A 27,196-nucleotide genomic window follows, 5' to 3' on the forward strand; every position below is an offset into this window, starting at 1 on the left:
AACTGTTAAATGATGCTCAGTGTTTTTAAACTGGGTCAGTAATAATCAATGCCCTATTAATTCAGAACTCCCCCATGTTAAACTAGTATTTCCTAATATTTAGGGTTACATTTTCAGCAAAGGTCTTTCACTGAACTTTAGGAACATACGTCTGTTTCTTATAATTATGTTTATTGGCATAGTTTGAAATGTTGACGTTGAGAAAAAATAACACAAATAATCTGATTTTCTCCCCTTCAGTCTGAAAAGGTTTGCTTTGAAATTAATCCTTAGATACTGATTAAAATGAAATAGCAAAGGTTACCTACTGAACACTAGATTGATGAGATCAATTTAAAAATTTTCTGGTTTTCACCGACATTTGTCTACATATATACATTCAATCTGATTTTTATCAGACCCTAATAATAATGACCATAAATTATTATTTTACTGCCATTTATTTTGAAAAACACTTTAACATACTATTTCCTATTTTATAATATAATAGTATAATAATATATAATAATATCCAAGATTTTAATCATAAAGAAGAAATATGATAAGAAAAGTGTACTAGCAATGAAGAGGGTGTAAAAGCTATAGAAAAAAATGAGGCCTCAGCTATTTAGAAAGCCAGTCTTTAATATATGAATACTTTTTCTCTCATATATGTAAATACTACCATTATAAAACAGCTTATTTCGTCAAAGTCAGTTTTAATAGACTGGTTTCTTATGTTGCTTTCCAAAGACAGTAATGAAAAACAATCCCTAAAAAATATTATTCTTCAAATCACACTTGGTTATCATGGTCATTATTTCTTAAATCTGTATATTCTGACAGAAATAAAATTGACAGAAATAAAATTTCTCAATTTAGGTTATGGAAATTACTCTCAGAAATAGACATTAAAGGGTTCTAAAAATCTTAAAAATAGCTATCAAAACAGCAATCAGTGAAGCAAAACACATTCTTGTAAAAATCAGCTCATGAATACCATCTGCTTTGCAATAGGATCCTGGCTTAAACTCTAGAACAAAAATATTTTAATAAGGAGTTTGTCTATTACTAAAAAAGCTCTAAAATTGTTCAACAAGTCTAAGGGTAGGAAAAACAGTTTTAACGCTTGGCAGTTTATGTAATTTTAAGACCAGACAGAGGTGACAACATTTTAAATGTAGCTTATTTTAGTGCACAAAAGTGGCATGTATCATTATTGATAAAATGTGCTATTTCTTTTGATAGAAAAAAAATCATTGCTTTTTTTTTGAAGACAGATAAATCTTGGAATGATAAATCTAGTTCCAAACAAATCCTTTGAATTTACACTGCTATTTCTTCCAATGGCTATGACATTCTCTCCTGATATTGTAGAGAACATGCTACATTAACCTCCTTTTTTTTTTAATAACATTTTAACAATTTATTTGAGCAAAAATCCACTTGAGTCAGGCGGCATCCAATCTAGCAGATAGAAAGAAGCTCTGAAGAGCTGTACAAAATGAGTTTTACAGGCAGAGGTGAGTGGGAACAAGGAAGTTATACTTTGCAAAAAGAGTGAGTTTAACCTCCTTTCTTGACGTCTGTGATCATCTGGGGTCATGATGTAAACAGTTTCATTGTGTAAAAGAAAGAAAAAGAGCATGAGGAACACGTTTTGGTGCTCTGGTTTATGAAAGTTTCATAGGTGTGATGCTCGAGGTAATCCACAGACACACACAAAAATACTGGACTGAAATAAATTTGAGAAAGCGCATTGTCAACCGTTCAGCAAAAGAAGAAAAACACAGGGGAAAGCAGAAGGAAAAACTGTAACCCTGAACTACACAAGAAGTGTCGTACGGAGAATGAATAAGATTTTATTTATTTGTTTTGCTTTGTTTCTTTTTTTTTTTTTTTTTGGCGGTACGCGGGCCTCTCACTGTTGTGGCCTCTCCCGTTGCAGAGCACAGGCTCCGGACGCGCAGGCTCAGCGGCCATGGCTCACGGGCCCAGCCGCTCCGCGGCATGTGGGATCCTCCCGGATCGGGGCACGAACCCGTGTCCCCTGCATCGGCAGGCAGACTTTCAACCACTGCGCCACCAGGGAAGCCCTGTTTCTATTTTTTGTTTTAGGTGGGAGCAAGGAATTGGTGAATCACCCCCAAATTAAAAGCAGTTTGGTGGATAAAGTGGTCTGTTCACTAATTCATCAAATTAATTTACTGCTATAGAGAACCTACTGTGAACCAGGCATCGTTCTGGGCACTGGGGATACAGCAGTGAATATAATTAACAAAAATGCTCACCCATAAATTCTGGTTGGGGAAGAAAGACAATACATGAAATTATAAAGGAACAGACATAGTACTTTTGATAATAATATGTGATATGGAGAAAAATCAAGAAAGGCATAAGGATAGAGAGCTAGAAAGGTGGGTGGTTTTCATTTGGTCAGTCAGTAAAGGCCTTATTACCTAAAAGAATAACTTTAAAATGGTTATAAAGAAGAGGAATCTAAAATTTCTAGAGAAGCACCATTATATACTTCATAGACCATGAAAGGTACACAGTTACTAGGAGATTTAAATTTTTTTCTACTAACCCATAAGGTGAAGCTCTTTAATGACAGTCAGGAAATTTCTGCTGAGGAAATACAGAAACTGCCAAATGTACCCCCCCACCCCCCACCGTGAGGAAAGAGAATTAACAGGATATCTACAATTGCCAGACTTAGTGATGGGAAGGTAGTGTTACTTTCATTCAATCATTACAGATGATTTGGTCACTCTCCACTAGTGTCCACTCATTTTTCATTATGTGACTTCCATAAAACATTTTAATTGAAGAAGTCCACTGATGAAAGTTAGAAAAAAATCTCTGTGTGCATACCATTTCTTCATTACAAAGCTTATTCCTTTCTGTGCTTTTCCTAAATCATGATGAAACTACATTATTTTCAAGTGGTATCTAAGTAGCAAGCCCAGCCCCATGGGAAGGAATACCTTCTAAATTTACTTTAGTTGTATCTCTTGGGAATTTTCCTGGGGAGCAATCAGAAGAACTCAAGTAAAAACGTGGTAATTTTTTTTCCATCTTTACTCAGAGTTAAAATTTTCTATTTGTAAAAGGAAGCAGACCACAAGATAAAAGTGTTTGGTTATATAAAGTTGTCAAAAATAGAATTTGGCTTTGGGGATGTGACTTTGATATCAGAGTGATAAGGTCTAGAAAAGAGATATAGCTCACCTCTTACAGACACAGGGGAATATTACATAACTCAATAAAATGATCTCTGATAACTCCCTGCACCAGTTATGCCCACTCTGTATTATTTTATGATTTTATGTTAATTAGTGCTAATTTAACCAATTAAATATATGCGATATCTTAGGGCTAAGCATGAACTCAAAGTGTCAGTGAAAGACTAAGCAGATGATATAGACTCCTGCCTTGAAATTTGTGTGTCAAAGGTGTAACGACAGTTCCATGATGGAAAAACTCAATCAGAGTTAAAGGATCTCAGATAGTTGGATTCCTACAGAGTACGAATGGAATAAATTTAAATCTCTAATGTTTAAAATTGCAGAATTAAGACAAATGTTTGGAAACTTCAGGAAGAGAGATTTTACCCATATGGAAGAACTTTGTAATAATGAAAGCTCTCCAAAAAGCTTGGGAAATAGTTACTAAGAAAAAAATAACTGAGTATGGAAAGAGGACCAAATGCAGACAAAGCAACAAACCATAAAAACAGTCTGGGCTTCCGTGGTGGCGCAGTGGTTGAGAGTCCGCCTGCCGATGCAGGGGACGCGGGTTCGTGCCCCGGTCCGGGAAGATCCCACATGCCGTGGAGCGGCTGGGCCCGTGAGCCATGGCCGCTGAGCCTGCGCGTCCGGAGCCTGTGCTCCGCAACAGGAGAGGCCACAACAGTGAGAGGCCCGCGTACCGCAAAAAAAAAAAATAGACAACAAGCATGGTACTGAATTAGCGAGAAGAATCAGAAAATGTCCCATAAGCCTCAGAAGAGACTAATAAAGAATAACTGTCAGGCGCCAAGTTTAACATTTTAACCCTGGCCAGGTCACTGGTTTATTAAAGAACCATGATAAAGGCACTAGCCTACTCTGGGCTTTGCTCCTTATCTGTAAGGTGGCTGGACTAATAGCTAAATGCTATTTAACTTGTGCTCAGTTGTTTCAAATATCTATTCCGTAACATCTTACAGAAAAACCCAGACGAACTTTTTGGTCAACCCAATACATAAAAATAAACAAAGTGGAACTGACACTTTAAGCAAAGGAGGTATCGGTTTAGATTATCAACAGGACTTGCTAGGATGGGTCTAGATTGTGGCAATGAAAAGGTCAGCAGCCAGAGTCTTTTAATGCATGTCTTAACCCATTGCTTCTATGCTTATAATCCTTCCTTTAATACATTCATTCAATAAATATTGAAGGTCTGCTTTGTGCCAGGTGCTCTTCTAGGCTCTTGGGACTACAGAGGCAAACAAAGTAAGATTCCTGATCTTGTAGAGGTTATGATCTACTGGAGAAGGAAGATGATATTTGATTAAATATATCTTAAAAAGTAATACACACAAATTTAGAGGGTGCAGGGATTCATGCTGATAGACATTTAGAGAGTGAGGTAAGGACAGCTTCTTTGTGGAAGTGAAATTTAAGCAGAAACCTGTACACAGGAGCGAGCCAAGCAAAGATCTGGGGAGAGAGAGATCCCAACAGGGGTCCTGGGTGGGGATGAGGTTGGCACATCCAAAGAAGGGCAAGGTCAGTGGTTGGAGCAGAGCGAGAAGGGGGGTAAGTGTAGGAGTGACCAATGAGGTTGTGAGTTGGGATCACATGGGTCCTTGTTAAGAAATTTCTAGTGTATCCTGATTAATCTGTTGAGAATCTACTGGAGAGTGTGTGACAAAATCTGACGTACACTTAGAAAATCACCCTAGGTGCAGTTCGGAGAATAAACTGTAAGGAAGGCAAGGGTGGTGAGGTCCATGGGCTAGGGCACAGGGTCAACAAAAAATGATGGTGGCTTGGTCTAAGCTCCCCACAGCCAAGGGAAGTAATCCAAACTTGAACTCAGCAAATCAGATCCCCTGGGACCTAGTCCTTCCTTATCTTTCCAGTTTCACTTATAGTAAACCCCTTCCTCCCCCTCTTTCCTTTATGTCTGTTCACCAGCCTGAACCTTTGCACATCTGTTTCCTCTATTTAGAATAACCTCCATTTTTCTCTTCATGGTCCAACAGAGATCTCACCTTCCTGTTTCAGAACCTCCTCTTTGAAACATTTCCTGGAACTTCCAGAAAGAGGAGAAGTTACTATAGAATCTCATATAATATAAAACTGATCTTTCATGCTGAATTACAAGTGTTACTATGTCGAACTGTATGGTGTAATTTTTTTTCAATTTTATTGGTGTGAGAAAATTAATGATATAGAAATTATTGAGCTAAACTTAAACTCACAACACTATGAATATCACTTAGGTTATTCTTTTCAGTACAACTGACATTTAGTAATTCATGCTTATAATTGAGAAGCTCGTTTTAGTTTAAAACACTCAAAGAGTGTTTAGAAATTTGCCAAGAAATAAATTTAAAAATTCACATCTTAGAATCAGAGTATCTAAAGTGCTAAAACCATTGCCTGTATATAAAATGGTCTACCTTGTGTGTGCAATAAAACAGTATTTTTGAGTCTGTATACAATTATTCCATATTAAAGTATGCATTGAGTGTGACCAATTAGAAAAAAGGAACTACTGGATTGTGCTCCAAGGCTCAATACTCTCAGGGTTTTTCAGGCTCAGAGTATTTGGTAATTCTGTTCAACTTCTTTTACGATTAGACAGTTAATCAGTATCGCTGGTACACTCAATAATACAACTTATATAACCCACTGTATCTTTCATTTTGTACTTCTAAATCCAAAGTGAATACTGCGAGGAAAAATATTGACACCTGAATCTCTTCTATCCCAGAGCTCATTTGAATTAAGGCTATAGGGCCATACGTTAAGTAAATGATGAATACACCAAGTGGAAAAGCCTGTTCTTTCTAATGACAGAAGCCTTGAATATAACTTTAAAATACTGTTTAAAAATGTATTTTCAAAGATTTCCAAGTAACTCTTTGGATGAGTTCATAGGGCACAATTGTAAAAATAAATACCTATACATTATAGCCGAGTTAAAAATATTTTTTGCAATATATTTAATTCTAGAAACAGTTATACGTTAAAACAAATCTCTGTAAACTGAATGAAATCTCAGGGCACCAGTGGTTCCCTGACTTAAAACAGTTATGACCTGTCCCCCACATAAAGACAATTACACACTGTTTGAGAAAGTCCATAATAACAAAATGCCCCTACGAAACTAGAAAACTTGTAAGAATTTTTAATTTATTAATATGTCTATCAATATGCCTATATACCTAAAAATTGACTTACATATAGTGACATATTTTTCAGCCCACAGCCAATGTTTAATGTATATGGGTTGCTGGCAACAGAGTGATATCTCAGAAAAACCTATTTAGATGCTTCGGGGTTTGAAGATCTAGACTTCAGAAACCAGTGCATGAGGGGAACTCTTAATTTGAACATAAATCTAGTTTTAAATAGAACTATCAGATTTATCAATAACCTTCTGAAGAATTATATATTAGGTTTTCTTTAAGTAGGATACACCTTCTTTTATAACTGATTACTAACATTTCTTCTTTTCAGCCATAGAGATCTTCACAAATGTGTCCACATACCTATATATGTTCTTTTCCCTTTGAAGCATATTTTTAAATAATTAAACTCTATTATTCAAAGGAACATTAAAAATTAATTTTTCCTCTGTAAGAACTAGGACTAAGGCTTATCTGAGGTAGATGAAGAAAGTTTCCAGAAACAAAATAAGCATGGATGAACTATGAAGATTATTTTACACTTTCTGCTCTAGAAATGCCCTCTCTGGAGCAACAAAGGTTAACATTCCGGAGGAAGGAAGAACAGACTGATTAAATGATCTCCACAGATCTTCCCACTAAAGAATCCCAGTATCCATGGGATTAAATGTTTGGTCATCCTTTGCCTTATCTATTTATCTTCAATGCTTATTCCATCATACTGGAATATGAATATTAACTGTACTCACCAAAATCAGTCTATAATTGACACCTGGGAGATTTCAAGATTAGAACAAAATTTCAATCTCATTACATCATAATAACCTTCTCTCCCATTTTTGTCTCACATAATATGGTCTTTTTTTTGGTATTTCTACATGGATGTATACTTTTCTATCTTTTCCCCCAAATTTCTCATGAAATAGTCCTCACTGAAATTTAGAATTAGGCACCAGGAGCCTTTACTGCCTCCTAAAGTCTGCAAACACACAGTGAATATCAACTCAGCCATTGTCTTCTAACTGAAAAGAAGCACTCTTACCGTGTAGCCCTCGGTATACTGAAAAGGAGCCCTGGAACTTTCGTCTGCTGTTGGACTCAGAGGCTTGGGGTCAGACATGGAGCGTTGCATCATCTTGGCTGTCTTAGGACTTGCTGGGGGAACTTTAGCCATATCGGGGTGCAGTACTTTCTGTGGACTTATATCATCAGGGAGGGGTTTCTCATAAGGTACAAAGGCTGATTCTAAGGCTTTGCCTGGTGAAAGTGGTGAGATGGGTGAATAAAGGACTTTTGGAGATTTGGGTGGGGAAGGAGCCAGCTGTAATGTGGAATCTGCCCGAAGGTGAGATGAATAACCGATCTCTAAAGGTGTTGGGCGTTTCTTGTCTTTGGGTGGAGATGTGGTACCCAGATATTGAGGACTCTGTGTGTCTGAATCTGCTTCTGTTTGACATCCTAAACTGCCCCCTTTGTAAGTCTTTTCTGGTGCTGAAATGTGTTTAATTATTTCTACCTTGGCATCCACGCGTGCCCGTATCGAAGGCGTTCTTATGGTTCCGACTGGTTCAGTTTGCACAGATATCTCAGCTACTGTTTGAACTGCTATACTGGAGACTTTGGAAAGGAGTTTGGCCTTGTCTGCCTCTGTAGTGCTGTCACCGTATTTCCCTACGCGAGCTTTTCTCCTTGATCTAGTAGGCATATCCCATTCATCCTGATCTTCATCATCCGTTTGGACGCTTGTATCGACACTCTTTTTAGTTCTCCTTCTCCTACTCACGTAACTCCGATCCGCTGACTCTTCATCGTCAGTTTGTACCCCACTGTCCACTATCTTTTTAAAGCAGCGGGGATCATCTGCCAGATTTTCGCCCATCTCATCATAGTGGCCACGGACTTTAGCTCCAGAACTTCTCTTTTTGGGCTGCTTCTCCTCTTTTACAACCACGTCTGTCAGAGGTATTTCTGAAACAGTACTCAGGATGCCAGGTGGGGCAATGTACTGAGTAACCCCGTCTGACTGAACTGTGTACCATCCTTGGCTTTGTGGTATTTCAATCGCCACCACGGCAGAGGCTGTGGTGGTTGTATCTTCGGTCGCCCAAAATTGACCACCTTCTGGGGCAGCATACTGACCTTCCAGAATGGCCTGCTCTGTAGTGGTTTGTGGAGAAACAGTTCCAGAAGGGTCATAGTTATACTGGTAGATCTGGCGGATCTTTTGCTCCTCGAGCTGCTGGTGAAGCTGTTGCTGCAGCTGCTGGATCTGCTCCAGCTGCAACTGTTGCTGCGCTAACGTCTCCTGTCTCATGATGAACTGGGCTTGCCGCTCCTCTTCTTGCTGATACAGGAGGTGCTGCTTCATTGACTGCAGCTCCTCCAGCTTTTTTTGAACCATGAGCTTTTCCTGTTCTCGGAACCTTTGAATTTCCTGCCGTTCCCACTCTAACTCCTCAGCAAAACGCTGCTGCTTAATTTTCTCCAGTTCCAAGAGCTCGCGCTCCAAGTCCAGTTGCTGTTGTTGCTTACCTTCTTCGGGGACGATTAGAAGCGCACTTTCCTCTCCCACCACTTCAGAAAAGACTTCAGACGCTGTGGTTAAAGTGGGAACCGAGTCCATCGTCTCAGCTGTCAGAGTTTCCATAGTGATAGTTTGCAAACTGGCATTGATATCAACACCAGTCACTGCAATGTCTGTTTCAGATGCCCCTGTTGTCAAGAAATATGATCTAGGCATTGGCTGGCTCTGGTGCAGGGCGGATAGTGAAGTCACAGCGTCAGTTGTGTGCACACCAGACAAATCCCTCATGGTTTTGCTGAAAATGGAGCCAGGTTGTGTGGTGATAGCAAATGTGGAAGGAATTGGAGTTGCTACTGAAGAATAGACAACACCATTAGATGACCTCAAAACACTCCCCACACCATACTGAGGTCCTGGAGGTGGAGTCATTCTTGCTGTGGAATACTGTGGGGTACTAATCCCAACTCCTGAAATGACTTGTCGTGTTTCTGGATATGGACCTGTAGTCTTGCTTGAATAATCCATTACCTCACCTGAAACACAGGGTAGAGTTATAGTGCAGTTCCCAGAACGAATGATGCTTTTGGGGTTGGAAAGCCCACTCAGTCTTGAAGAACATAATGAACGGGACTGCATGCAAATCCACAGGCTAACCTACCTAGGTGCGGAATAAAAGCAATGTTGAACATGCAGGCACATGCAGGCGACTTTGCGTGGAACAGATTAAAAAAAAAATGAAGAAACAAAAGCGCACATGTACTCCAAAATATGGTGCCAAAATATCCAAAGAAAGATGAAAAGTAACAAAATTGGGAAAGGGACCACACTGTCATCCTGAAATGAGATGAGGAACAGCATAATGGTATTTCACGGAAAGGTCTGTTGCTACATCATACTGACCTGTAGTAATTCTCCCTGAAGTTAGATCTACTGCTGCATCAGTTCCTCCAGAATAATCAAAAGCATTCTTACTTTTATAGAAAAAATGTCCAGCTTCTGCTAAATTAGTGTCAGACATGGAAGGTTTCATTCCCCCAATCCCTCTATAACCATATGGCCCTGCTCGATCATATTGATAGTGATCATCCCTATAACCAAAACGATCCTCAGGAAGAGTTGTTGCAGGCTGCTGTGCCGTGCAGCTCCTTCCAAAAGGTAGCTTATAAACCATATCACAGCACACAGCTCTTCTTCCTGCGGTCAGATCAACAGGTTTTTCATCATCTTCTATTATTTTGGTCACCACATTTGAAGTAGCTTCATCCATTGTTACAACAGTTCTATGAGACTTGGAGGTACTGAGATCCACTACTTCCCCATCAGTGATGCCCTGTGATGTGGTGCTATCAGTCCATCCATTTGTGACACCACCAGGAAGTGCAGTGATGGGTTTCGTAAGAGCTGATGTCACTGGGTGTACAGAGGTGCTTAAAGATAAGTTTATTGGTGCTTCCTCCCTAACTGTAGGAAAGGCCTGGCCACTTGGTACCCTGCATGGGGGCTCTACATGCTTTGATGTAGTGAGCTGGAGTGGCATTGCTGTTGCATGTTCTAGACTCACTAGGCTTTCTGTGCCTGTGGTGTAACTTGCAGTAGCTGTGCATGTGACAACAGTCACTGTCTCAGTGACCAGGGATGTTGTTGGAGTCACTCCTGATGAAGCTGCACTGAGATTTATAATAGAGGGCTGGACAGCACTAATTTGTCTCCCATACATTTCACTTATTGTGGTCTGCCTCTTCACATCCATCATGGAAGCAGAAAGATCCATACATTTTTCAGTTACTTTAACTTCTACTTTGGGTACTGTACGCAGATCAATAGCATCACCAACAAGTTGCAACTTGACATTTTCTTTATACTGTTGCTTCTCTAAATGGAGGTGATCTAGAGCAAGAGGCTCTGGAGGAATGGATATAGAGACGCTGCTGAGACCAGTACTAGCGATTGTACTTTTGGCTGTTGAAAACTCAGCCTTGGAAACTTCAGCTGGGAGAAACTGTGTAACTGAAGTTGGGGGTTCTTGAAATGAAGATAGTGTTGTGACAGGGATAGCAGAAAATGTCTCCAAAGCTCCTGAGATATACAGGCTCTGTTGTGAAGAACTTGAAATTTCTGTAGCTTTCATAGGAGGAACTACAGAAAATACTGGCTCAATGGAAATCAGATCTTTGCTGGGTGATCCCAAGGGCCAGCTGGTAATAACTTGACTCCCTGAAGAATCTGTTGGAGTCCCAGGTTCAGATGGCAATGTGATAACCACATAAGTTTCCATGAGGGACTTGGAAAATCTTGGCGAGGACTTGTTAGAGTGAGGGGAAAGCGGAGAGGTAGGGGAAGGCAATTTATAATCTGCTGAAGTCACTAAATTTAATGTCATATTTGAAGTTATAGGTAGACCTGTTGGTTTGGGCTGCGTATCTGTTGGTTTTGCGGTAGTGACTGGAGGTTCAGGAACTGCTGGTTTAGGGGCAACTGGAGGTTTGCTTGGCTCAGGTCTATGTGTAAATACAAGTCCAGATGGAACTGAAGATGGCTTAGGGGGGACAGGAGGAGGTACAGTGGTACATATTTTTGTTATAGGTAACCCATTACTTCCTGGAGCAGCTGTGGTCTCTACTGTAGCAACAGAATCTACTAGAGGTGTAGCTGCAGTAGTTGCAGTAACTGGAGCTGGAACCGTTACCTTTTTTTTAGGATGAATAGTTGGTTTAGGTGAGGTTGGTGGAGGAAGAGGTGGGGGGGGAGGAGGGGGTGGAGGGGGAGGAGGGGGTGGAGGAGGAGGGGGTGGGGGAGGAGGTTGGGCTGAGGCATCCAAAGAAGAACTTCGAAGGAATGGACGAGCTTTAGTTGGAAGACAGGAAATAGAAGGAGTGCCAGATGGCACCTGAGATGCAGGCTTTGCTGGACCAAAAACGTCTTCAGATAAAAAGCATGTAGTTGAAACCTGCTCCTTCACTGGAAGGGCTGTTAGAGAAGAAGGTGTCTGATCAAACACAGTTTCAGAGAGGCTAATTTTTGTTAGTTCGGCCTCCGACTCCTTCCTTGTATCTCTGTAAGCTTCCAAAACTTCCAGAATAATTCCATCCCCTGTTTCCTTCTTGGCTTTCTTCACTGGGTCTTTTTCAGATACAGATAAGTCAGTGGAAATAGTGTCAGCAATTAACCCCTCAAGTTTAGTTCCTATAGATTCTATGAGAGAAGGTTCCCTATCAGATAAGGAAATCACAATGTGACCAGCACTAGTTCTACCATCTGTTATGCTCGGCCGATCTAAAGATATGTCTTCTGGATAGTCTATAATGCTGCCTGGGAAATATGTTGATGAAGAAATTTCCTCAGAATCTTCAAATTTAGTTACAATGTCCACGGGCTCAGTATAAGCTGTGCGTATGCTATCCAGGGTACTAATGGGCGAGGAGCTATCTGTGGTACAAACTGAAGAAACAGATGATGTGAGAGAGGGTGTGTCAGAGGGTGGGGCAGACGTAGCACTTTCTGAAGGCTCAGAGTAGGTCAAAATCAGTGACTCATGAGCAATTATCTCTTGAATTTCTTTTGTATAATCAGTCACATATTCATCCTCAATTTCTTCTGTTGAAAAATGTTGGGTTATTTTAACATCTGGGATGGAGAGTGTGGCACTGCTGGTCGAATCTGTAAGAGATACGCCTGAGAGAACACTTGATGTCAAAGATGCATCAGGCACCCTGTCAAAGTCCACAGTAGATTCTGTCATATCATCCCTGATGGGGGGCTTGGTTGGGCTGGATCCAGGTGTTAATTGCATCTGTTGCCTTTTTATCAGTTCTTCGTAGGCAGCATCAGCATCTAATAACTGCTTTTCTTCACTGGTAGAAGTTACCATACTACCCAGATCCACAATCTCATGGCTTTCTGGGATGATAAAAGAGCTTGAAACAATGTCTTCTTGAGGCAAAACAGCATGTAAGCTTTCTAGCTCATAAAACTCTTTCTGAAGGTCTGTAATTTTCTGCATGGGATCTTCATAAATCTGTTCTGGAAGTCTTATTTTTTGCTCTCTCCCTCTCTGCTGTAAAAATCCATTTTCTTCTTCTTGCCTCGTGAGCAGACTGCCATCAACAGAACCATTATATGTGTCCTCTACTAAAGATTCATAAATATAATCCTCTATTAACATCCCACCGTACAAAGGCTCTTTTTCAAACATTTCGTCTCGTTCACTTGCAGCTGGAAAAGCTTTATATTTCTGGCTTTTATGCATCATTTCTTCATACATCTCCTCGGCGCTTTTTAATGCCTTTTGGCTACCTTCTTTCTGCATAATAGATTGCTCATCTGTCGGTGAGTATAAAGACACAGCTGTGGGCAATTTATAAACTTTTTGTACTTCGATTATCTTTTCTGGGCTTATTTCAAAGCCTTCTGGGTCTGACTCTATGCTAGGTGAATATTCAGAACAAGAAGATCGATGGAGCTCCTCCATTTCTGCAGCTTGACGTAATTCTTCTGTTGGAGACGCATCTTCGATGGGAGAGAGATTACTGGGTGGTGTCTTTGGTCTTTCCCTCCTTCTCTGAGCTCGAAGTTCATCTTTGTCTTTCTTTGATTTCTTACTAGAAGTCTTTCTTTGCTGCTGTTCTAATTCCCGTTGCTTTTCTTGCTCCTTCAATAATTCTTCTTCCTCTCTCAATTCTTCTTCCTCTGAAGAATCTTCAATCGTAGGTAAAAGAGGGCCATGCGATCTGTGTCGAGCTTTGCGTTGCTGTTTGCTCTCTCCTTTTTTGTGACTTGGGCTACTGTCGCTGTCCTCATCAAGTGACGAAACTGATGTAGGGGATGTGCCAGGAGTGAAGCTGGAAGCATGAAGACTAGAAGATCCTTCCCCCCTTGACCGATCTTCCGGAGAGTCTGTCAAGCTTTCCATTTCTAATTCTGGCTCTTCATCAAAGTACAAAGCTGTTTTTTTCTGTGATGACTCTGCAGAGTATTTATCTGCGATCGTGCTATTGAGTTCAATCGTTTTGAATCGACGTAGCCCTCCTCCTCCGGCAACTACAAGTTCTTCACTCTCCTGACTTTTAGTTTCTCTGTATTTAAGTTCAGGACTTTCATCAAAGGTCTCATCGTCTTCATCATGCCATGAATGGCGTCTCCCTGCATCATCATCAAAGCTTGCACTACTTTTTCGCGTCAGTCGCCTGTGTTTCCCTGCTGTTCCTTTTCCCTTCCCTTTGGTTTCTTCCTTCTTCTGGCTTTCAGTACTACTACTAATCTCTTTGAGCTGGTTCCTAATGAACTCATCATCTTCAGAACCTGAAGCATCTTCATCAGCACTCATTTCTATGATTTGCTTTCGAATGAAGTCTTCCTCTTCACCCGATCCTTGACTATCTTCATGTTTATATTCATCGCTGCTTGACGAACCAACACTAGTTCTCCGTTTTCTTTGTGGAACAGGTGAGTTTTCACTTTCACTACTGTCTTCAATTGAATCATAAGGCTGTCTTCTTGTAGGCAACTCATCAACAAATTCAGACTTTTCTTCATGGTCCTTTCTGGAAGGGATGCCTTGTTGGCTCTCTTTCTTAACAGTGTCTTTTTCTTCTTGACTCTCTTTAAGCTCCTCTGAAACTGTAGATTCCAGTGTTTCGGCTAAACTCTGAGTTTTCTGTTGGTCCTTAGGCTGCTCAGAAGAAACCTCGTGGGGTTCTGTTTTCTTTTCTGACTTTTCTTCAAGTGTACTTGCCTGAGCTTCCAAAATGGATAGGACCATACTTTCTAACTTAGCCAAATCCGAGGGGCTGGATGGGCTGCTTTCTTGTGAAAAAGAGTCCTTTTTGAGTCCCTTGAGCAAATCCTTTTCGTCACTGGGAATAAGACTTGGAATTTCACCAAGCGAACTTGATATTCCGTCAGAAGAATATCCTGTGTCACTCAGACCTTGTGGGCTTTTTGGCTGCTGAATACTTGAAGTGTCTGATTTGTCATCTTCCTTTTCCTAGCAGGAAGGAAAAGATACAGGAAAACTTAACATGGTTAAACTAATAACATGGCCTCTCCATTACTCTCAAATAACTATTACAAACTGAGGAATAATTATAGGAATTTTTTCAACTATATAACAGTATTTTTTTAAAAAAAATCTTTGAGCACAAAAAATAAAAGTGGTTGATACATATAAAGGTTAGTTTTCATTTTACGTAAGTTTAATTAAATGTCTTTTCTCAATCACAATTGATTTTATTTCATCAATGTTGTATCCTTTTACATCTCAATACCATTTTTCTTCAAAAACATGATTATCTTTCTCGGTACATTTACTTTGGGAAAGAGTTCAAATGGTTGAAGAAAAATTTTACTAAGTTTCCATTAACATAATTAATACTTTTGGATTATGAGGACAGGCAAACAAAGAATCAGAGGATGGGCACTGTACTTGCCTCCAAGTAGCATGGGATATTGAAAAATTTACTTAACAGAAATAAGTAGGTAACATGGCCACAGTATGATACTCATCTCACCTACCGCAAAGGACTTTTTTTTTTTTTTTTTTGAGAGAGAGATTCAAACAAGGCATTGCCTTTTAAGTACACTTTGAAAGATGTAAAACACTATATTTTACTTGGTATGACTGTTAATATTATTATTCTGTATCACTTGAAATGAATGTTTAGAAAGCGTAAACTTTGAAGAAGCTATGACATAATTGGTCTGACTCAAGGTTTTAGAAAAAGAGAAATATCCAGTTAGTATTTTTCTAGAGTTGTTAAATCACATTTATCTTCAGCAGCCCAAAGAAATTTAATAAATTTCTTATAAATGTCTTCGGATTTTAAAATACTTGGAATTTTACCTTCACACTATTTCAAAGTCAGCTCCCTTCAACCAGCACAATAACTAACTTGTGAATGTGAACAGGGGCTTTCCAGGGAGCTGGGACACTTCAGAGACACATCAGTCTTAAACAGCTGCTTTCTTTGGGCTGTAATGAGGCCATGCCAGCAGTTTGCTTTAAGAATCAGAGAGGCCTTAAGCGGAAGTATGAAACAGAGACCTTTTTGCATAAACCCAAATTAAAAATACCTATGGGCAAAATGAAACCCAAGTGATCCAGTTAGTTTCCATGTTTTACAGTTAGTTTCCATGTTTTAAAGAGAGTGTCAAAATAACCCCACAGCCCTATGGAATGAAGAGGTCAGAGGAAGAGTTGCAGGAGGACATGCTCTGTCTGACCCTGGCCTATGAGGCCACCTGGATTCTACTAACTATGTATCTTGAACTAACAATCTTGATATTTTCAGTGGGTGTATGGCCATGGGTTTCTCCTACCTATCCACAGCTCGAATGAACAGATGTCAGGTTGCACAAAAAAACAAATACCATGCAAACACCTCTTTCTTCCTTCTTTCCTGCCTTGTTCCTTCCCTACCTTTTTCTTTCATTCTTTTTCTCTTCCTCCTTCCCCTCGTTCTCAAATATAAAAGTTGTTGGGTTGATACTCATTTTACATTCATTTCCATCTCAATATCTGTCTTTATTATGTATGGCTAAGGATGTATCTCGAGCATATAGGGTAAAATGCACATTATATGGTAAAATGCTTTTTGCTGAATTTACAACATGGCAATTCAGAAAGATAGTCGGATGCATTCTTTACAACTGTCATGCAAAAGCAATGAATACTCTCTGGTTTACTAAGAATTAACTTTCCTAGACCATTTCAGATGTCTTTCCAGAAAAGGATTACTTATCTGCTGTTGTGAGACTATAGTAGTTGGGTCGACAAGCATGCAACTAATTGGTTTGTTTCTCTTAAGAGCTACTAGACACAAGAAAAAAAAAAAACAGGTAAAGCAGTGTTCTCATAAAATATTTCTGGATGGTCACAGTGGAGGGATATTTCCACCTCCTCACATCCCACACAATACCAGCACAATATTTTGAGTCCAGTATGCTTTCTATGCCTTTCCTTGTCTGCCTTCCCACCCTTCACTAAATCACAGTAAATACCGTAACCACAAGGGTGGGGTACCTAAACTTCTTGTGGAAAAAAGGTCAAGAAAACGATCTTTCATAATCAAATTTTGATGGTGTCATTTGTGTTCTTTATTTTGAGTCTGCACATATTATAAAACATAACAATGTAATAAAATTATACATATAAGGAGGAAATGCAACTGCGGTTACATATAACAATTCACTGAGTATAATAAAGAATAAATTATAATTGTATACAATGAACTCTGAAGGTTCTACTGACATTTTACAAAAATAAGATTAGGATCAGACATACATAACGTAACAAAGAAAATTAAGGTACACTAGACAGAAGACTCAGACGCATAAACATCAAAATCCCTACCCTACAATCCCCCTTATGTGCCCTTCTGGATGTGTTCATGCTTTCCTGCTTTTCTCAGTGCTATGTTCTACCCACTTCTCCCTCTTGCCACTTTCTTCCTGGTCTCTTTCCTCTCCTCCTCACGGGATTCAATCATCATTTACCTATGATGATGCTGTGATGATTTTTCACCTAAATGACTTCCTCTCCATATTATAAGGAGGCAAAAGTCTGCAAAGATGTTGCCCTACAGGTTTGTGGGTCTAAGATAAAGTGTTTGGAGTGGTTAATAAGGAAATCAAGTTAGGTGACCAAAGGGCATCTGGCTGACTGTTTAGAAGGAACAACTGGTCATGTACTTATTGTACCATGAGATATTGAAAAACTTCAAAATGTCAATTTTTCTCATACTAACTACCATGGGTAAAAATTCCCCTGACAGAGGTGAGTGACCTTCTACTTCATTACTGTTAGCTTGTTAACTATCAGATCATATACCAACTAGCCCTTTTACCTCTTTAAGATACCTACACATTCCTCTTTTCACCTGCTGCTGCTAAAATTTTTTAAAAAAAGCTTTTCTTCATATACAGAGATCAGCATACTGAGGTGCTTATGTGTCCATCCATTCACCCTTTCTGCAGCTCTCCACTCTCATTTGTGAGATATCTGGGTGAAAGTTCTAGTGCAATTTGTTCCCATGCAGGTTAACTGGTCTCTCATAGATTTAACATCACAAACCCTTGCTTTATTGAATAACATTCCTTAACGAGGGAATAATTTGATCAAATAAGAAAGAGTAGCTGGCACTGAGAAGAATGTAAAACATAGCATGTAAATTGGGTCTGGTTTTCTCTATTCAAACTTCAAATGGATGTCTGAAGTACTGTAACCTAGATGACTATATTCAAAGGATCCATGTGAGGGAGGCTTATATTCTTCCAAATTTCTAACTCCCTAGGACTAAAAGATTGGCAGTTTTCTCTCAGTTGCCTCAAAAATGTGCAGTTGCATACACATGGAATCTAAGAATAAAAAAAAATAAAAAGGGGCAGGACAGGAGTAAACACATAGAGGTAGAGAATAGACTTGAGGACACGGGGAGGGGGAAGGGTAAGCTGGGACGAAGTGAGAGTGGCATGGACATATATACACTACCAAATGTGAAATAGATAGCTAGTGGGAAGCAGCCGCATAGCACAGGGAGATCAGCTCGGTGCTTTGTGACCACCTAGAGGGGTGGGATAGGGAGGGTGGGAGGGAGGGAGATGCAAGAGGGAAGAGATATGGGGATATGTGTATACATAGAGCTGATTCACTTTGTTATACAGCAGAAACTAACACAACATTGTAAAACAATTATACTCCAATAAAGATGTTAAATTGAAAAAAATGTGTAGTTGTATGCTTATTTCTGAGAAAAATATTAAGCTATTTAGTAACATATTAAGATTTAATAAAATAGATTCAAATGATTCTTCTTAAAGTACATGCGTAGATTACATATATAACACATATATACATATGTGTTTAAATATCACTGAATTTTCTCATTTATGCATTATTTTCTTCATTTGAATAGAAAGGAGTTGGAATTAATTATCCATTTAATATTTTACATGTAGTCCAAATACAACCTAGAATGACCTCCACAATTATTACATAAGAATAAAATTACAGGCCTAGACCCCTTGCATGAGAATTTTGTTTGTCGTCTTAGATTGAGGCAGTGAGTGGGAAGATCCATAATTTAAACACTTTAAAAAAGAAAAAAAAGCAATGTTATTTTTCAGGAACACATTTTCCCTGATGAACACATTTTCCTTGTATTTTCCTGAGTACATTTAGCATTCAACTCTATTACACTGACTTTTATTTTTTTGTATATATTGAAGTCTTCTCTATGTACAGAATTATGGTACTTGAGCCTTTCTAGTCTGTGTATATGAAACAAATCTTCAAAATTTTCAGAAACCAAGATCCATATTTTTTACTTACTAACCAAAAGCAGAAAGCACAGAATTCTTTTCTTTCCAATACTCCAATGCCATTTATTGACCTGAAGACCAGTCAGAGAGAGGCAGTGATGAATTGAGACCCGCTTGAAACCTTCCCATGGTGTCATATCTTGAGGCCTTCTCTAGTACCAAGACACTTGTGTACTGCCAAGCTTAGTTCTGCCCCTTTCACAGATTTTGAAACTTTTAGCCTTCCGTGTTGAAGAAAAACGGAAGGTTTTTAAAAACTAGCATTGGGGTTATGAACTGAATTCTTGGTTAAATATAAGACTGTACAAAGAAAGGAGGCAATATTAAGTTTTTGCCTAATGTCTCCCAAGTCATTTATATTAATGGGCCAAAGTAAAACAACAGATGAATAATCTTTAATCATTTATACAATGTTTGGGTCCAAATGGATTGCTAGTCTGAGTGTTCCAAGCACTGTAAACAAGATTAAATCCATAAATTCACTGGGTCTGGAGATAAAAACTGGATAGTCCCACATACATGGGAATCCTTTTCACTTCAGAAAACCTCATCATTTTCCATCCTATACAATTATGCTGCCTTTAGATACCATGGCTATATATAACTTGAATACTAACCCTGGGTCATTTTAACCATAAATAGAACTTTATGCTAAAGGGTGTTCAAATTTTTTTTTTATCAAGAGAGCTATAACGTTTCAATGAATATATGAAATGTAGACAAGCAGTATTCTGTTTAAGTGTATAGGTAGAAAGAGAATTCTGTAGTGACGTACAATTTTAAAATATTAAACTAAAAAAGGAGAATGTACATTTCAAAATATTTATTATATTTCAGGATAAATTTTAATTCCATTCAACTAACACACTTTGAAAGACAGGAATGAGTGGAGAGACAAAATGATGCAGCAATAAAGAAACATAAACAGTATACTATAACCATATGAATGACGCAAATGACAAATAAATAAAATAATATAAATATATAAACAACGTAAAAAAAATCACACAAACTGGAAGCTGCTAAGGGAGATGAATACTTAAAATAATAAAAAGGCAGCATCCTAAAGATGTCACAGGGAAGAAGCATTCTGTGCAGTGTTTAGGAGCCCAGCCTTTATAGGCAGAACAGGACTATAATCTTAGCTTTGCTGCTTCCCAGCCATGTGATCTTGGGCACAACAAATTTAGTTTCCCCCTCTTTAAAACAGATATAATATTTACCTCAACAACAAGTTGTGTGGATTAAATGATAACATAACCAACACAATGCCCAGAACACAGTAAGAGATAAATTGAATATTATTTTGATTTCAAACAAAAAGTAATCTAAAACTAATCAGCGTAGGGTGTTCAGCAGTAGAAATGACTGCCACCAGGGAGAAGAGTGGCCCAGATGTCCAGGCGGGGTTTTTCTGATAGGATGCAGTGCCAGTGCACAGACAAGAACTGACTGCAGATCCAGAGGGCAGAAAGCATAAAGCCACCTTCGGGAATCGTACAAAGGCATATGCGGCTGGTTTTCTACCTCTCACTCATGGGGAATACTAAGTTGCTTGAAAGTTACAGTGGAACCATAGTCCAGAGGGCTGAGAAAGCCAAGCTAGCTATTTAGACAGAAGTCTCGGTCGTGGGGTACAGAATCCTGGGCGGGTGGGCAAAATGTAAATTTTTAGAAAGTATTCGGATTTTTTTGTATTTTTAAACCCAAATAGAAATTACATTTTACTAATATTTAATAAATAGATTGACATCAGTATTCTTTTACTTCTTATGTCAGTTGGTCAGATGTTCTATGAAGACTCCTGGGAGAAAACTGGGAATTACACTGTAAAAATTTATAGCAAGGGCAGTCACTTTATTGCTCACCTTTATATTGAAGGTTTGGCTGGTTTGGTGATTTGACTATAATCTTAGCTTTGCTGCTTCCCAGCCATGTGATCTTGGGCACAACAAATTTAGTTTCCCCCTCTTTAAAACAGATATAACCAACCAAACCAACGTTCCTATAATAGGTAAGTGGTAGACAAAATATTCTTGCCAAAAAATCATGTGTCAAAGTTAATAGTAATAATGCAAGACATACACAAACACATTAATAAAGAAAACTGACACAAAACTGGCCAAAAAAGTTTGACATTACCAGGAAAACCATTTGATATCTGTCTTACATATGTTATTGCTAATAACAAACCTTGACTAAACACATAATGTGCTTAGGCTACTTATAGCAAGTCATCCTGAGACACTATCACAAACTTCTAGAATTTTTGGCAAATAAATATTCCAGTACTTCACACATTTTCAATGAATTGAAATAAACACTTAAAATCATCTTTGGAGCTGTCTTATTTAATAGTAAAAGACAAAAAAGTCACATAACATTTGGGGAAACTTGATTTTTCTGCCATGGAAACAATATGGTGAGAAATTAAACTACATTTCTTTGTCAGCCAATATTGCTGGAAAGAAAGAAAGAACTGTGGAAGGTTCGGGGGAAAATCATTAGAACAAAGTAAGTAGCAAAAGGTTTGGTAATAATAAAATCAACATGCAGATATTTCTAACATGCTCAGTTTATAATATTCACTAGTTCTGTTTCAATAATAAAATACTTAAAGGATTACTACTGTGAGCCACCATTTGGTGGCTCAATATTCAGTGATTTGTTTAAAAAGGTATATATATATATATTTAAATGAAAAAACTGTATATTAAATTCTGAGGAGTGGCTCTTTTAATTGGAATTAGTTTTTTAAAAAGGTAAAGTTACATAGATAGCAGTGCATGTGAAATCCATTTACTGCATCTGTTACAAGTAAGCTGGTAATGAAGATGGATAATTGGAAATCATCATGTAATTATGCTACATAAAATGACATATCATTTAAAAAAGTTGTCATGTCTGCCTTTTCAGACAAACTTTAAACAGAATACTTTAATCTTTTTATAAACATTGCAGATGAAGAACTGCAGTGGGTTTTAAAGTCATTTGTTAAAAAACATATTTTAAAACACCACATTTTCTGATAGTTAGCAAGAGGAAATGATTGGTATCACGTTAGATTAACATTTATTTCTGGAATTTCCACAAGTTAAAAAAAACAGTTTTCAATTCCAAACTTAGAAAACAGGTAGCAAGATTTGGCAAGTACAACCTTTGATACCCTTCTCTCATTTCTGGTATATCCTGTGGATTAGCTTTTTTGTTATGGAGCGTCATTAAAACTAAAAGTCAAAATATCAAAATAAACTTAAGCTGAATTTCAAAGAACTCTATCATAAAATTTTAGAGCAAGATTTTCAAACACTGAAGCACAGTCAATCAAAGCTCTCTCTAAAATGCTATTATTAATCATATTTTACTGTGACCAAATGTATATATTTAAATAAATATAATAAAAATGGTGATTTTAGCTTATTTCACTGACTTACACATTTCTGTGAATGTTTATATTGCAAATAATATGTTAGTGCATAGATTTAATTTAGAAATAAATATATATACACATATTGAACTCGTTAAAAGAAAAAGTAGTGGTAAAAGGAAATTATTAAAAATGACACATTTGTAAAATAAAATAAAGTACATTAACAAAATATTTGGATACTTCTTGTTTAGATTATATTTAACAAACAACAGAGGGTCATTAGAAATATCTGAGTGATAGAGTTAAATTATCTGAACTCTGGAAAATAATTATCTGATAACTATATACTGGAGAAGGGAAAAAGAGAAGGCCTAGTGACTAGTAATTAGATTACTCAAATCGTTGGTAAAAGGCCACGAAGGCCGTTAGGATACTGTCCTTAGGAATAGGAGCTAAGCAGAAACTGCTTCTATAGAGAGTTGGATATGATTTGAACACACTGAGTTCCAGTTTACAGTGAGTTTCTGAAGTGGAATGATCTACTCAGTATTTGAAAATGTAGGTCTAACACTCAAGAGGGGCAGAAGGTGCACAAGGAGAGTTAGGAAATGTTCATGTGGCTCCCCTAAGAGGAAAGAAGACAGAGTTCAAAGAAGAACTGATCGGAAAAGAGAAAGTAATAGAGATAATCAAAGTAGAACTCATAAGGGGTGATCAGAAAGACAAGAATAGAACAAAAAGGGAAGAGTCATGAAGCTTCACAAAGAGAGAAATGGTAAAAAGCATCAAGTTCTGCAAGGTGGTTAACTGGGAGAAGCAGCAGGTGGTGGTGGCGGGGTAGCTAGATCCAGCCATTAGAATGGAGAATACATAGGCATCTGCTTTCTCTGAGTTGGATAAACTCATATAACAAAGGAAGATCAGGATTTATTTAATGAGTGAGGTCTTATATACCAGAGACAGTCTAGTAACCATGTGTTAAAACTGTAAACAATACAACAACTGAACCAGGGTTGGGATGGACTAAAAGTTCTAATTAGAATTCTAATATTAAGTTTTAATACCAATGAATCATTTCGTTTTCCTGCAAGTCATTGCTGCCATCTGTGAATTAAAATTATTCAGCCTGATATAAGATTTCTTGAAGCTCTAAAAAGAGTTCAGAGTTCCTCTAGAAATGGTATTATTGCCCGTGCAAATATAGGTTAAGATGAGGTACCCTTAAAAGTTTCCACTAAAGAAAAAGAAAATATATAAAGAATAATATATATTCCAGATGATGCTTGGATTATAAATAACCCTTCAATATTAAACACACTGAATAAAACTGAACAAAATATATTAAACTGATTTCACACTAAATACTAAAATAAACTTAAAAAAAAAGTTTCTCCTGAATTTTAGCCATACTTCTTTTTTTAAAATCACAATTATTTAATCATTTTATGGTTGACCACACCTTAAAAAGCTTTCAAGCGAGAAGAAACTTGAGTCTTGCTTAACCAAGTGGCTAAGTAAACAGAAATTCCAAGACAAACATTATTTTATGTTAAAGGAGAATACTGATTTTATGTTCATAGTGGAAGGAAAAAGCAATCATTTAAAATTTTAAGAGGGCTTCCCTGGTGGTGCAGTGGATAGAACTCCACGGTCCCAATGCAGGGGGCCCGGTTTCGATCCCTGGTCAGGGAACAGATCCCACACGCATGCTGCAACTAAGAGTTCACATAACACAACTAAGGAGCCCACCTGCCGCAACTGAGGAGCCTGCCTGCCACAACTAACACTCAGCACAACCAAATAAATAAATATTAAAATAAAATAAAATAAAATTATATGAAACCCTTCTTTATCACTCCATAGATTTTTATAAATTATTTGATCAGCGTAAAAGCTAATAAATGTTATATCTATGCTTTATTTAAATTAGATTAAGCTGTCAGAAAGCCAAAGTTCATCATTTTAGCAAACAACTGTTACATTTTTCTGAAAACACTATTAATTGAAGGCTTTCACTTACAAAATTACCATTAAGCACTCAGTGTACTTAGGTGGACATTAGTAAATTATAGGGGTAAATCTGCAAAGTTAGGAAAAAAACATAACTTACTGTTTTTTCCTTCCTAGGTTCCATCTGATCAGGCTTTGCCGAGCGTGTTGCCTGTGGCTGTTCTTTTATTTTTTGAGTCATTCCATCATCTTTCTTAGACAAACTCTGAGGTGCACCAGATGGTAAATCTTCCATCTTGGTCAGTGGTTGTTTCTTTTCTTGCACTGCCTCTGGAGCCACTCTGCCTTCAGGTTTTTCTTCAGCAATCTGTACTTGAGTTTTAAGTAAGTCATATTTCTGTTCCTCCTCTAGAGCTGATGTTTTTGCTCCTGGGGGTAACTTTTTGTCTTCAAGAGCTGGCCTTTTGTCTTTAAGGGTTGGCTTTGTTTCTTCAAGAGGCGGCTTTTTTTCTTCTACCAGTGGCTTTTTGTCGTCAGGGGTTGGCTTCTTTTCTTGAGGGGCTGAAGTTTTGTCTTTCTCTAGTTTACTCTCCTCCTGGATTTGATCTGTGGTTCCCTTAGGGGGAATTTTTTCAACTGAAGGTGTTTCTTTCACTTCTTCTGGAATGATTTTTTCACCTTCTGTTTTTTCCTCTTGTTCCCTCTTTTTCACTTTTACTTGGGCAGGCATTGCTATTTTCTGAGATGGTTGTTCTGTAGGGACAGGCATAGGAGAGGCTTTTGGTCCTGTCTGTGTAGGTGGCATTTTGCCCATGTCTCCAAGCTGTCCTGATATTGCTCTCTGGGTCTGGCAATTTAAACAAAGCCATTCCTGAATCTGCAGATAAAACAGAAATTAAAAGGTTAACTATATTATATACATCTGTTCTGGTGCATTTACCAAGGTTAGCACTTGGCAATTTCTAGCTGCTTTTTTGTATATGGAGAAGGTGGGTCATTGTTTTCTGGATCAATGAAACGGTGACTTAAAGAAGACTGCAAAAAGACTATTTGAAATCTAAAAACAGGAGTCCTTAGAGATCAGCAATTAACTCACCTCACCATAAAAAAAAAAATGTATCAAAGATAGACCCAGGGGAATATCAATTTTTTGGTTAAAAAAAAATCTGAATTTGTTCCAAATACAACTATTTTTAAGCCTCGTGCCTTCAAAATTGTGTTTCCATTCAAAAACTATTAAATTTCATAGTAATTTTAACAGCCAATTAATCATAAGTTTTTTTTAGGACTTAGCCTATAATCTCCTGTCTCTTGACTTGGATCAAATGTAGTTCTATCCACCAGAGCAGAACTTTTACAAGGCACACGTAGAGTTTTCAAGAATCACTTGTGCATAATTCTCCATCTAATTTAAGATTAAAAAATAATGTCATTCTTAATAAGTCACATTTCTCATGCAATTGTGTCAAGAAGCATTCACAGGTTAAAATTGTCTGATATTCTTTTTCCCCAAAGTTTTCTCAATTGCTAATTAAAACACTTCCTTATACCTCTAAGTGTAATCTATGGGCCACCTGCACCAAATCACCTGCGGTTGTCCCTAGACATGCAAATTCTAGGAACTACACCAAAACAAGTTTATCAGAATCCTGGGATAGGAGAAGGAGGATCTGCCTTTTTAATAACCTGTTGGTTAATTTTTTTGCAAACTAAAGATTGAGAACAACCCTCTCATAATACATATAAATAATCACATGGGAGAGAGATTGTTAGACCAATAATATTGCAGAATTCCCCCCTTATTGTTGTATGTTGTCCTTTTTCTTACATCATACCTATTAAAATGTAAGAAATAAAGACTATACATGTAGCTTCTAATTGTTACCATTTAATGAGTACCTATTCTCTAAAGAGCATGGGTGGAGAGTCATGCAAATAATATCGTGTTCGTATGTTGTATTGTCTTCTGAGAAGTTCAATTTCAAACTGCTTTTCATATTGGATCATTCTTTCCAGTACCACAACTTTAATTATTTAGAGACAAAAATCATTTATTGTTCTAGAATATTATTGGACATCTGAGATTCATTTCTTACTTCAGCTTTCCATTTCTTTAAAGACATAAAAAATGTTGCTTAATACTAATGACTGTTTTGCAATCTGTAAGCTGTTATAATTCTTACTTGGTGATCTAAAAGAGTAAAGACCCAAGTCAGTTATTTAATTTCAGTAAAATGTTGTCTATAAAACATTAGTATGTATTACGGGTTCATTTGCTTTTTGTGTTATGATCATCCAATACCAATTCTGTTCTTGATTTCATGTCTAAGCAGCAAAAAAGTGAACTGTGACTTCTCTATATAGTAACTTTATACAGAGTCTTGGGAAAGAAACTGATTTGATCCCCATGTCAAATTCTAAAAGCTCCAGCCCTTGTGCTGAATAGTCCCTAGAGGAGGTACTTCCATAATACCTACAGAAAATCAATCTTAACCTGTCCTGTGGTTTTAAAAAACATTACTTGGTGGGGCCACATCTTAGGATATTTTCATTCAGAGACTGACATTTTAAAAAACAAAAACAGACACAAATAGCTGTGTCATTGTGCTGTTTTGTCACATGGACTCTAAAAACCAAATGCAGATGTGTGCTATGC

At 37.8% G+C, this 27,196-nt stretch overlaps 1 protein-coding gene across 1 annotated transcript in view; it reads right to left on the minus strand.

Moving 5' to 3' along the window:
- Positions 1 to 27,196, minus strand: part of PCLO (piccolo presynaptic cytomatrix protein) — a gene marked incomplete at both ends in the record, with an annotated part of 365,934 nt that overhangs the window by 150,419 nt on the left and 188,319 nt on the right. Inside the window, 3 exons of the mRNA XM_082846518.1 lie at positions 7,425 to 9,439; positions 9,807 to 14,889; positions 24,701 to 25,417. Of these exons, the coding sequence (XP_082702644.1) occupies positions 7,425 to 9,439; positions 9,807 to 14,889; positions 24,701 to 25,417 (7,815 nt within the window). The remainder of the gene's footprint in view (positions 1 to 7,424; positions 9,440 to 9,806; positions 14,890 to 24,700; positions 25,418 to 27,196) is intronic.

The sequence above is a fragment of the Leucopleurus acutus genome, assembly GCF_964270905.1.
Source record: "Leucopleurus acutus genome assembly, chromosome: 9".
In the NCBI taxonomy this organism is placed as follows: Eukaryota; Metazoa; Chordata; class Mammalia; order Artiodactyla; family Delphinidae; genus Leucopleurus; species Leucopleurus acutus.